This window comes from Mastigoproctus giganteus, chromosome 8 (assembly GCF_048544385.1).
Source record: "Mastigoproctus giganteus isolate SK-2022 chromosome 8, ASM4854438v1, whole genome shotgun sequence".
Taxonomy (NCBI): Eukaryota; Metazoa; Arthropoda; class Arachnida; order Uropygi; family Thelyphonidae; genus Mastigoproctus; species Mastigoproctus giganteus.
In genome coordinates, this window is record NC_143582.1 from 53,550,726 (window position 1) to 53,564,986 (window position 14,261).

General features: G+C 36.4%; 1 protein-coding gene across 1 annotated transcript in view; it reads right to left on the reverse strand.

Moving 5' to 3' along the window:
• Positions 1–14,261, reverse strand: part of LOC150081532 (midasin) — a 1,449,634-nt gene that overhangs the window by 899,410 nt on the left and 535,963 nt on the right. Inside the window, exon 39 of the mRNA XM_090380238.1 lies at positions 6,435–6,515. Within this exon, the coding sequence (XP_090236364.1) occupies positions 6,435–6,515 (81 nt within the window). The remainder of the gene's footprint in view (positions 1–6,434; positions 6,516–14,261) is intronic.

Here is a 14,261-nt window from a genome sequence, read left to right on the forward strand (position 1 = left end):
CTATCACTTATAAACTAAGTGATAGTTTATAAGAAATGCATTACAAATATTTGTCTTGGCTTTTACTATTGAGTTCTTTAAGACTTAAAACATGAGGACCTAGTTTTAATTTTTTTAAAACCCACATTAATAAAAACTTATAATTATTAGTTTCCAGGAGCTGAGCCAATATGGCATTAATCACTTTTTTCCCCATCTTTCTCTGCTTTTGGGAATGCAAGTGGAGTGAATAGTCTCTAGCTTTCTGTATGAATGTCTCCCATGAATTTTCTGTTATACCGTTGTAGAACTTTAAGAGATTCTTCACACAGATACTGAATAACCTTCAGTGAAATAAAATTGTATAAAGTTTATTAGAAAGTCAGAACACTTTAATCAGATCTCAGTGTAGGTGTTAAAGGCCTTGAACGGATTGAGTAAGTCACTTTTGATGAGACCACACACACGTATGCGTATGGGAAGGGGGGGGGGGGGCACAAATTGAAGCTGAGGAAGGATGGTTGTAGGATAGATGTGGAAAAATTTGTCTTCAGCCAGCAGGTGTTTGATTGTTGGAACTGACTTCCATCTATGTTCTGGAAATTGGTGGTTTGAATAATTCAAGAAAGAACTAGACAAATTCCTGGAGAGTATGGATAGATGAAGTGTGTAGACTTGGTTTTTTTTTGGCTGATGCTATATAAGCTTGATTTCTTGCATTATTTGCCACTACTACTACAAAAACAGACAAAATATGTAATTTAATGTGCCCATCTGCTACTGCTAGATGAATCCTTTTTATTTTTCTTATGAATAGTTTCCTCTGCATATTACAGAGGAAACAAATTTTATTGGCATCGTTTTGGTCATATCTCATATTGTGAATGCCTTCACAACAAGTTGTCACGGTATTGTACTACCTCAAATAAATAACACTTCACCAGTGGAGAATATTGTTATTTATTCTCGGCGGATAACACCACCCAGATGGCACCATTTCAAAGCTAGTTGGCTTCTCTTCGGTGGGTGGGTAGGTATACCCTGGTGTTGCAATAGTGACAACCCAGTTATGAAGTATAACTTCACAATATGAGACGGTGGTATCCCTGATGGGATACCACCGTCTGGGTGGTGGTATCCACCGAGAATAAATAATAGTTGTCTTCTCCACTGGTGAAGTGTTATTTATTCAAGGTAGTACAATACCATGGCAACTTGTTATGAAGGCATTCACAATATGAGATATAATCAAAATGATGCCAATGTAATTAATTAATTCAACTACTTTGGTAGACAGCTATGTTAAAATGATGCATCTGCACTAACCTACATGATAGTCATTCTACCTCGTAGCATGAGGCCTTTGCCATTAAACACTTTATAGTATTCTGATTGATATTATGTACAGTATATAATTTACTCAACTATATCACCTTTCCCATTTATCTGTTCTTATCAAAACAGATAAAGGTTCTGGAAGTTGCTGACAACAAACTAATCTCCTGTAGCTTAAAACTTTCTTTATCCTATTCAGTCAAATTCAACAGCTGCCTTTATCATTCTTCAAACTCCACAATTCATTCAGAACTTTCTTTCTCTGAAACTAAACTATATACAATTTTATTTAACTGAGGGTAATTCTGTAGTTGTACACATCCAGCTGGTAGAGATGCTGGGTTTGTGCTATTACTAATAATCCCATACAAGTAGTCAATTTCCCTGATAAATATAGGTGAATACAAATGATGAAATGTAAATACTGTTATATTTTCACCACCAATTGTGCAAAGTACACAGTCATGTTACACAATCATGTTAGTTGTTCTCAACCTTGTGTCATATGGCATTGTAGGAATGAAAATTGCATTTAATCTGCATGATTTCTATTCCATTTATATGTGGTTAGACAAATGTTTAAATCTCCTGATCAGAATGCTGGCTTACATCAAGCAATGAAATTTTGCATGATGTGAGCAAAGACTGCCCAATTAATGCTGGAATTTGCAAGATACTGTTTATTCACCACACATTTCCTTCTGATGAATGGTCTCCTTTCATTTAAGAGTTTGTGAACTGTGGACAGAAATTCTGTCCACAGTTCACAAACTCTGCCCTTAAAAAAAACATATAACTTCTTGAATATCCACAATCAGTTGTTAAAATACTGATATCCAGGAAATTTTTTCCAAATGGAAGAAGTAAACAACTTCAACCCAGTGCTGTTCTCTTTCCTCACCAAAAAAGTTTGCCTTCCATACTCATCTTCAACAAAATACAGAATTTCAGACAAGATTACATTTTTTTTCATTGGGATAATTCTGACTTCTAATCTTTCTTGGCATTTGCATATCATTAATATTCTTCCCCTGCATTAAAAAAAAGTATTTTTTGACAGTGCATTTCAGAGAAGAGACTGCACATATACTGTACAGTAAGTTAATCACATGAACTGTGCTGTGAGTCAGGCATGTTTGCTTGTTCATTTCCAGTTTGTCCAGACATTGACTACTCTAAATTTTTTTCTTTAGACAATTCACAGTTTGCCATGTATAGGCAATAGTGACAGAGAATTACACTGTGGACAGTGGCAGCTTTTTGCAGCTTATGACACATTTAAGTAGTCTTTTTTTTTTTTTTTTTTTGTTGTTGTTGTTGGAGCATCGGCTTCTGTGGCCATAATGCACCTTCCAAAGTTTTGCATTTTGTACTCTGGTCCAAGCCTGAGGCGGGATTCAAACGGGCAACCTTTGCCCGTTTGAATCCCGTTTGGGTGGCCAGACAGGCACCTTAGCCACCCGTGTCAGCAATTTAAACAGTCAGGAGTTCAGGAAGCCACAATCTCAGTAATACCAAGCAACATACTAAAGAAAGAGAAGGTCATGGAACACACTTCAGCACAGCGGAGGTGGTTTTGAGTACAATGGTATCTCCAAATAGGCCTACCAGGCTGGGACAATTCATGTTGAACAATTAGACTTTACACCAGCCGGTATTCAAATAAACAAATTTCAATCCTGCAACTAAAACACTTTATTTACAATAAAATAAAATATAAGCGTATAAAATGAAATGAAATGAAATAAAATAAAATATATATAGTCTAAAACTGATGTGATTTAATTTACAATAAAATAAAAATATATATAAAATAAAATACCGTAACAACTGTAGCTTTCGGAGACAGCAGTCTCCTTTCTCAACAGCATATTTCTGCTGTGTGGCACACCCTTAAATAGCAGATCCACGGCACTCATCACATGGTTCCTCGGGAATATGGCTGGAATTTCCCATTTATGCACTGGAACAGAAAATGGCTCGGGAGCGCGCTAGCTGAAACCGTTCATCTTGTCCAAGAACAACGGTTTCAAAGAGGGGATGTAAGAGTACACCCTCGTCTCTATTAATGGAATTGCTAGCTTTTTTTTTTTTTTTTTTTTTTTTTTTTTAATGAAAATCCCAAACACGAAAGGTATAAAAACCTATAGTACTTAGTACCGTGCATGGGTTGAAGGAGAAGTATGGGGCGAGGGGGATGCCAGAAACTTTGCTCTAGAGACTAAACATGGATTTCACCACTTCAAACCTCCAATAAGCAGCCCCAATACGTAAACTCTCAAGTCATTTATGGTCCCAGAACCCCTGTGCATGATCCGTGATGACAGCATCCTCCGGGGAGATTTGATGTTGCTTCTTCCAGAAGTGTTCTGTCATGGCAGACTTCCCATAGTTTGCGGACTTTATTGCATTCATATGCTCCCCCAGATGGTTTTTCAGTCGTCTCCCCGTCTCACCTACATAACACACCCCACAATCCGGGCATTTAATTTCGTATACCACTCCACTGTTGGCTTCTTTCGTTATGGCGTCTTTGACACAAGATATCACTGTGTACAACCTCCGTCCCGGGAGTTGCACACAGCGTACCTGACACCCCCCAATTATTCATGCAATGTGGTCTGAAAGGCTCGGATAGTAAGGAATGTATGCAGTACTCACAGGGGCGAACGGCTCAGTACGGGTGGATTCTGCTCCTCTAATAATTCTGTCCAACACCCTCTGGAGGTCTGCCGTGACATGAATAATTTCGTTATCTCTGTCCTCAGTGGTGGCCCCAGGGGTTAATCTTGGGGACTTGACTAAGTGACTTATCTAAAGTATAATTAGTGAAGTTTGATTTAAATTTCTTATTGATTTGTTACGTTTCAAGTTTTCTGTTGCACGAAGTGCATAGATTAGCTGCCCTACGTTCTCGTCGTCTGGGGTGAGCGGTTAGGGGTTCACCCCCCTAACCGGCTAAACGGGCATTGATTAGGTGGGGTAGAGTGAATTTGGTTAAATTGTATTTGTATTGTAAAGTTAAAAGTTGTAAATAGTTGGCAATTACAGCCCTTTAATGTTCGGTAAAAAGTCGAGCGCTAGCTCTCTTTCCAAGAAGAAAGCACATACTGAGATGGATGTGGATAGTGATTCAGGAGATTCAGAGAGTGAAAACTCTGAAGTTCAGGAAGAAGTGGAAGAAATAGTTCCTGAAGAGACACCACAGGATACAGCTTCTAAAAAGGGAAGGAAGGAGGTATGGACACCAGAAAAGAAAGTTGAAATGATATGCAATATGAAGAAGTTGTTGAACTCTATGATTAAAAGTTCAGGACAAAGACCAGTGGAAACTAGTATGGAAAAAATAGTGAAGGCACGAGAGAGATTAAGGGCTCTCCTGCTACAAAGAGAACACCGAGTAACAGGTAATGTGGCAACGAAGATAATGGAAATATGGGATGACTTAGAAATGGTTATAGTAAAGTTGGAGATAGATCTACAAGTGAGCAAAGTTGAAAAGGAAGGTACTCAAGAACAAAATAAAAAGGAATATGCTACCGTATTAAAAGAAAAGTGTGTTGCAAAGCCTTGGGTAGCAATTATCACCACTAAGAACAAAAAACATAAATGTAGTGAAGACATTAAAAAAGACCTAATTAGAAATGTGAGACCTGAGCTACAACATGTTAAAGTCCAAAATCTAAGAACTATTCTGGATAATAAGATCGTCCTCGAAGTAGAAACAGAAAAAGATATAGATATGCTCGCAGAATGTCCAAAGTTCAAAGAACTAAAATTATGTGTAGAAAAGGTACCAAAGAGAAATCCTAAAGTTTTGATTTACGATGTAGATCTAGATGTGAATGAAGATGAGTTAAAAGAACAATTATGGATCAAGAACTTAAAAGACTATGGTGTAAACCAAGAAGTGTACCAAGAAGGGTTCAATGTGGTATCCGTGAACAAAGCAAAGAGCAAGAAGTTAAATAACTGGATAGTGCAGATAACAGGTCCTGTCCACAAACAGTTGATCAGAAAAGGAAAAGTGTTCATCAATTGGTCCGCTTGTCGGGTCCGTGACATTGTCACGGTAACCCAGTGTTACAGATGTATGAATTATGGCCATATTGCGAAGACCTGCAAAATGAAAGCGTTCTGCGGACATTGTTCAACCGAAGGTCATTCATATAAAGATTGTGAGAACAAGGAAAAGTCACCGTGCTGTATAAATTGCAAGCGTAGACCATGCCTGTCCTGAATATGAAAAGGCTATAGCCTTAAATCGAAGAAGAACAGATTATGATTAGAGATAGTGCTGTGCTTGGAGAGAGACCTAGTGTGAGACTACAATTTTATTATGAAAAATTTTTTAGCCGCCTTACGAGTAGAGGTCTTCCTCCACGAGGAAGGGGCGGTAACTGTGGTCACACGGGATATTTGCTTATCTCTGTGTGACCACAGGCTAAAGACCGAGGAAAAATAATAAACTGTTTAATCAACAGAAACGTTAGAACAATTTTGGCCTAATAACCATAGTAGTGATGATAATTCACACAAATAATAATTGTAATAAAACTAAAAAGATTAAGACTTTTGCGCAGATAGGCTATTGCCTGGGTGGCGCACTGAAGGTTCTGTTGCTTAAATGGAATGTCCTCAGTGGTGCTTCAGTGGGACCACACCCTATCAGCTGACACCAGTTGAGTACAATGCCCTCCACCAACCTGTTACATACTATTGAACTAGTGGTGACTGTGAGGACATAGGCCATTTAATATAAGACCCCCCCCCCAATCAATGGAACACAAGGTGACTAAACATTTTTCAGAAAAGCTAGGAGCAGTTCAGTTATTGAACTGTACAATAATGACAAGCCGTAACGAATCACTGTTATGAAAGAGGTGTGGTTCTGGTAGAAATTCAGTTGTCAGTCAGAGTAGTTTACTTTGACCAATATCAGTCAAAGTAAACTGACTGACACCAGTTGGCCAACAAAAAATTCATTTGGAGTGCAATTAGGTTACCAACATTCTTAACTGTGGGGATTTATTTCCTAGTTACAGCTGATTAATGTAAATCTTTTTTCCATCTTAATTCTTTAGATATTACTAATATGACTATTTTTTTTAAAAAAATACCTTCTTTTTATCAGCAGCAGTTCTCATGCGATCAGCATATATCAGACCTACATATTCACCAGGCAAATACCCATCTACTTCCTAAAAAAGGGAAAATAAAAAATAAAAAAAATTAAAGAGATTAATGAAATCAACACAGTGGAATCATGCTTATAATAAAATACTGCAATACCTACCTATACCTCACGAATACATATATTTAGTTGTTTCACATTATAACTATGTATACTTATATAATAACAAAAACTCTCAAATTGTACAGTGCCAATTTTTAGAAAGGAATTCAAAAAACTTCTAATCAGATATATATAGCTGCTACTTTTGACTTGGAAAAGTTTGGGATTACGAAATTATAAGTAGGAGGATAACAAACGATTTTTGGGCTGAAAGAGGCAAAAAGACAGGAAATTTTTTTTAAAAAGCAGGGGTTCACTGCAAAATGAGGAAGGAAACCAGAAGATTTTAAAAGTCCCCACTTGCACAAGAAATCAAATTTATCTCACAAAATATACATTTTATACAGTGGATTCCAGTTATTTGGGCCACCAGTTAATCAGGGCAGCTGATTGGGGAAAATCTTAAAAAACAGAACCCAATTGAGAAAATAACCAGGGTTTACTTTGCTTAATTGGGACAACATGCTGTTTAATCAGGGCAGGAGACCACAGCACTGGAGATTACCCTACAATTGTCTCCGACTGTTCAGTTGGATTTCTGGAGGTCACAACCATAAAACAATAAAAACAATCAGCAGTAGCCTGTTTATTGGGATTTTCTGTTACTGCCATCTATCATAAACGGATAGTAAACTTGATCTAATTGAATTTGTGACAATATCGACATCTGGAATTCTGTGGGTTATTATGATGAAATGTGTTAACACTTCCATGGAATCTTCACTCATATAAAAAAATTAATTTTCAGAATCTTCTCTTCATTCCTATTTTAAAGCTTCGTAACTTGTTACTCTGTTCTCACTTGCACATATCGTGTTATTTGCAATTTGTGTGTGCTATGTTCTTTGTTATTGATTGCTTATCTTTTTACTGTTTTCAATTTTAACCCCTACCCACAAATGTCAGTGAACAGAAATGTCAACTAGTTAGTATGTACATATTACATATACATATTAATTATTCCGTTTATCACATATATTCTTCCGATTTTCACAAATCATTTAATTTTTTAATTAGTAAGGTAATAAAGGTTAAATTTGTGCTTAATATACTTTACTTTTATTGCCTGTGGATAATATTCCTCCTATTTTTGCTAATTAGAATTAAAATTCAACTCACAAACATGATCACAACAACTGGCGCTTACTACTTATTGCATAGTGAATGGTACTTTACTATGCTGACTCCATCGTTATGTGATTGTAAAGCAGGGGTCCATTGTATTTTTTAACTTTTTTTACGTGAAACTTTGGATAATTTGGGCAGCCGCTAAATCGGGCCAAAATGCACTAGTCCCAATGTGTCCCAAATAACCAGAATCGACTGTATTAAAATTCAGCCACAAAATTGCTAACTACTACAATATGTTTTCACACATTTACTTACCTTAGGATTTTTTCATCTCTGGATTGCCAGATAGATATTGATTGATTATGATACTTCAAGAAAGATACTGTTTCAGACTCTGCAGCTCTTCAGAAAAGTTGAGTCAAAGTTTTGTTCATAACAATAGCACTGCTGTTCAGACTTTGTTGTCAAGGGCATTGCAAAAGTTTCATCAGAAATAGGAGTTCTGAACTCAATTTTTGTTTTTTCATCTGCTGAATTCACACAGGCCACAAGAAATGGTTACAATACCAAGCATGACTTGGAATAATTGTATAAAAAGCTTCCTTGTACACTTCTCCGTTCCTCAACCAAGGCCCACAGTTCATCACCTCATTCTTCTTTCATAAGTGTTTGTTAGGCTCTCACAATGAAACTAACAGAACTGATGCTGAAAACCACTTATTGCTTAATTTACTCCCTTACTTTTAATGATACTAAGTACAGGAAATTTCACCGGAAAATTTCAAATTTGAGAATGATGCACTAACAAATGATGAAATTTGTGTTACCACGGCATTTATAAAAACATTTTTTAATGAGAACTTGAATGTAACACGGTCACATGGAGCAATAAAATACTTTTACATTGAACAAATGAACAAAATTTCTGCTCTTGTTTCAGACCCTTCTTGTTTAGCCTGCTATGGTAAAAAATCTTAAAAAATGGAAGTAGAATATTTAAAAAGTAATTGTATAATAAACTAGAACATAAAATTCATCAATATATCTTGGAGTAATGGCCTCAGTACTAGAAGTTAATTTCATTGATGAACTATGTCTGGATTTTAAAATGTATGAATAATATTAAAAAGAAAAAAAGCAAACTGCTTTATTTAAGCCAAAATAGAGGAATGTAAACAAACTTTCTGCACTGCACGAGTAATGCTAACATGCCTAGAATTATCAGCTTGCTTGACCTTTACCAGAAATTTGCAATTCAATTCAATTAAATTTAATTTTTCTTCTTTCAAAACTTCTGGATCATGAAATGGCTTTGGATATCAGTCAGCGGCATTCAATAGTGACTGCTTCTGCACTTTTTCAATTTGATAACATGAAAATGTACTCATTTCTCATCATTTCTAACCTCTTCATTATTGTTTAAACAGACATGACATAGGTTACCACTATTCTACTGGTGCCTCTATAGCCAGGTGGGTAGGAGCAGCAGTGCGTAGCACACACTTCTTGATTAGACCGGGGTTCGAGCCAGTGAACCACCAAATATGGAGGATGCAGACAGGTCAGGGAATTACCACAGCATATCCCCGGAGCAATATGATCTTCGTTGCTAATGCTCCAAAATAACAAAACAAAAACAAACAAACTATTCTACCAGTCTAGTTACACATTTAACTGAAGACAGCCAAAGTGCACACATGCTTAAAAATAATTTTTCCTTCAGTAAAAAATTATCAGTTGAATTGTTTAAATCCATTTTTTTCTTTTAGCAATTCTTTCTAGATAGTGGTAAATGGCCATCAACCAAACTTTCATCCACTTTCACAGGAAGGTATACAGTGGGCCCCTTTCAGTGTAGAAATTAAAAATCAAATTAAAAAGAGGGGAATTAGCACTTGGTATTACCACCAAGTTCTCAATCTCCCTCTTTAATTCCCTTGATACCCCAGTTTTTAGACATATTATCAACACCAAGTGCCAAACTGTCCCCCCCCCCTTTTTTTTTTCTTTTTTAAAATAAATCTCACATGCTTTCAGGTTGTTCAGAAGATTCCCAATGTCATGTGATGTAACCCAAATTCAAATAATTATTACAATTATTTACAGCATTAGGACTATTCTCTATACTGCTGTTTTTACTAATTAACAATATACTGCTGGCAATTTGCTAACTACTATACATTCATTTGGACAAATTTTTTCATTATTATGGACGTTCAAAATGGTGCTGCCCCAGGCAAATTACCTGGGCAGTAATCCTCTGAGGATGTTGACAGTAGCAATCTATCTTTACTATATCAATAATGATGTTTATATTATCTCATATTTTATACTTTAAAACTATAAATTCATAAATTCCCACAAAGGAATTTATGAATTTATAGTTTTAAAATCAAACCCAACCACCCCACTCCCATACAACATCATTATTATTGGTGTGTGTGTGTATATCCTTTTTACATTTTTTTTATTTACTAATCTTTTAATATTTACTAATCATTTTATTTTTATTTGAAACCTAAATACAATATATACACTGGTGTTCAAAGAAAATGCATCACCTAGGAATTTCACAATTCTAACCTTTATACAACAGTTTTGCTAAACATAACAATTATAGCTGAAATGTTATCAGAAGTCCTCAATTTGCTTCAGTTTATCATTTTAAATGGAAAACAAAATGAAAAGTTCACCAGGCGCAAACTAATATTAAACTAATAGGTCTGGGTTGTTTAGTTTCATGGCCAGCTAAAACTTGTAATGAACTGTTCTTCCAACCATTTTTTCGCCTGTAACTAATGTTAGCAGACATTATTGTCGAACCTCTAATGCAAAAATGAAGCTAAAGTAACTACAGAAGTGCCTGCTTACACTTTTCGCCCGCTGACAAAGAGCACAGTTGTCCTGAAAGATGCAGTTGCTTGACAGGTTGAAAATGGTTTCTAATGGTTGGCAGCAATTTGCCTTCCAATATAGCCATCCATTGGCATTTACAGATCCTTTACTTCCAATGTTCGGGGGTCCATTTGACATGCTCTTTACACAAAATTAATCGGGCCTCTTTCATTTTTTTTGTGAGGAGGGGTTTCTTCTTAGGATGACGGGCTACAAGTCCATTTTTGAAGTAGCGTCTTTTGACTGTTACTGCACTTGCTACTACTCCTGTATGTTCTTCCCATTCTGTTTTCAGCTCAGATGAAGAAGCTTTACGGTTTTTAAGGCATAAGCATTTCAAAAAGCTGTCCTGTTTTGGCATAGAGACTCGTTTTCTTCCAGTTCCTTGTTTCCTATCAGCAGAACCAGTATTCTTGACACAAGCAAGGAATGCAACAGCTGATGCAATATTATGTCACCTAAGCGTGTCAATCTTATCTGATGCAATCTGTAAGAAATATTGCTATATACATACATGGACGACAATTACAATTTTAAGGGGCGATGCACTTTCTTTGAACACCAGTGTATATTTTTTTACCTTTTAATTTTTACTAATTTTCTCTATTTTTAACCAGACTGGCAATATGTACATATATACATAGACACACTCAGTGATCACTGAATTGTGATCCTCCCATCCATAATGGACTATGCTGCATAGTTCACAGTATATAAAGCCTAACAGCTTCATATTCTAGAGAAGTGGCAATTTGCATCTGGCTGTGGAAGTCAAAGTGATTCAATAGCAGTTATGGGATGTACTAAACATATCATGAAGTTTCAAAACATGATTGTGGGAGCTCGTGTATTGGATGCTTCCATATTGGAAGCACCTGATGCACGAGCACATCCTGTTAGTTGCTCATGGCTCATTGTAGTTAAGATGTAAAAAGAATGATGTCAAACGGGTCAAACCACTTCCTGCCAACAGAACACTTAAGGATTATGCAAGTTGGATGTTTCTGGTGAGTGAAAGGTGCAGCATATTGTACAGACCTTGTACGGTAGGTCACTGTGTGACAATTACCTAGTGCATCATCAAGTGTAGCATAAGCAACATTAGTCCACGAACTCACTGAGCACAGTACATACTATCCAGGCAGGTGACAATGGTTGCTTAATATGGGGCATGTTTTGCTGGGAAGGACGAGGACTCTGGTGCATAGGGACTAAGGTTATACTGGTGAGGTCAACAAACAGCTCTTAAGGGACAATGTGCACCCTGCCATGTTGAATTTTTTCCCAGACAGAAACAGGATTTTATTCAAGACAATAATGCATCTTGTACTCAGGCCCACACCATGTGCAAGTGGTTCAACGAACACAGTGAAGATTTCACACATTTATTGGTCTCCAAATTTTCCTGATCTCAGTCCAACTAAGCACCTGCAGGATGTTTTGGAATGGGAAGTGAGCATATGGACACACAACCGACATTTATTCCAACACCATGGAAGGCCATGTAAGCAGCATGGCTGTGGATCTCCAGGGAGACATCTTCAGACAAATAGGAATCAATGACTATGAGAATAGTGGCTGTTATCTGAATGAACAGTGACCTAACATGGTATTATGTAGGTGGTCATAATTCAGCAATCACTGAGCATATATAAATAAAGCATTTACTAGATTTGCTTTTTCTATGTATTGCAACTGCTTGCAACTCAAATATTATTTGAGGAAGTGGGAATCTTCTTTTTGTCACCGAAACTGTTCCATGTTATGTGAAACCGTGCTGATTGAGATATAATTATAATGGGTTTTAACTGAATGTGTGCTAGAGAAAAGTCTATAAAAAATTACAATAAATCTATGCACAATTTGCACTTGATAGCCAATTAAAAGGATTTGAAATAAAAAATATTACAAAAATTTTATTAACGAAAAGGTAACATCATGAGAGATGAGAAAAAAGCTTTAATATTTATTTAAGTATTTCAATAATGAAGCCTGGTGAAGTCGGTTCTTCTTTTTCTCAGCGTACAAGTCTTTGTAGCATTGAATTTGCTGTATCTTGATGCTACGTTCAACATTCGGATCTCAATTCATAATTGCCTCACAGGTCGTGTCAACCCCCAACTGTTCCATGTTATGTGAAACCGTGCTGATTGAGATATAATTATAATGGGTTTTAACTGAATGTGTGCTAGAGAAAAGTCTATAAAAAATTACAATAAATCTATGTACAATTTTCACTTGATAGCCAATTAAAAGGATTTGAAATAAAAAATATTACAAAAATTTTATTAACGAAAAGGTAACATCATGAGAGATGAGAAAAAAGCTTTAATGTTTATTTAAGTATTTCAATAATGAAGCCTGGTGAAGTCGGTTCTTCTTTTTCTCAGCGTACAAGTCTTTGTAGCATTGAATTTGCTGTATCTTGATGCTACGTTCAACATTCGGATCTCAATTCATAATTGCCTCACAGGCCGTGTCAACCCCCCCCTCCCCCCCGAAAAACTTTCTCCAATTCTTCTGTTGAAAATTTGTTTTGTTCCACTTCGGTGTTATCCCTTCCCTTCAGAATTGTTTTCCTCTTCTTCATATGCAATTTGCTTCTCAATTTCAAGGAGAGTTGCTTTTTTTTTTTTTTTTTTTTTTGATTTGGTAGTTGTTGGCGCATCGGCTTCTGTGGCCATATTGCACCTCCCAAGGTTTTTGCAGTACTTTGATCCAAGCCCGAGGCGGGAATCGAACCCGCAACCTTTGGGTTGCCGGGCAGGTACTTTACCCACTCGGCTAGCCCGGTCGGCTAAGGAGAGTTGCATCATCTAAGTCATTTGCTTGTGAGTCAATGCAATCACATACATTGCCAGAGTACAAAGTTTTGAATCTCAAGTCTTTTCCAATCTTCACAAATCTTCAGAAATTGTCTGAACTTGCAATTCAAAACCAGCGAAATCATTTGCCAAATGGGGAAAAACATGCTGCCAAACAGAACTCACGTTGTTGGCAGTGATTTCTAGCCAAGATGCAGATATATTTTCGTTCGTATTCCTGATGTTATAATTTTTCCAAATTGTTTGTAAAGATGATGATCCCACTCCTGTTGAAGCTTCCATCGCTTGAGAAAAAGTTCGCCACAGGTAATACGCCTTGATCCACGTGTTGTAAGAGAGACGTTGTGTTAAGTGGAAGAAAGCCGATTTTTACAATTTTATTGAGATCAGAAATTTCAGGTGGATGGCCTGGTGCTTTGTCTAAAAGCAACAAAATTTTGAACTCCATCCCATCATTGTTGCAGTAACGTTCAACTGTCGGACAAAAAAATAATTTGTGATCCCTTCTGTAAACAATTGTCTTGTAACCCATGCTTCCTTATTGGATTGCCAAATTACAGGCAATGTGCTTTTTACACAACCCTTTAGAGCTCTTGAGTTTTCTGCATTAAACATGAGTAGAAGCTTCAATTTAAAATCCTCAGATGAGTATTAAATGATCCTTTGATGCTTTATATCCATGTTGGACCTTTTTATTTTCAGCTAAAAAGTTTGCAAGGGATTTTTTTTTTTTTTTTTTTTCAGAACAGTCTAGTTTTTTGAACGTTGAAAATTTGTTCGACCTTATAGCCACCTTCTTTAATGATGTCTTTTTTCAATTTGCTGGGAAATCATGGATCTTTGTTTGCACTTGCACCTGA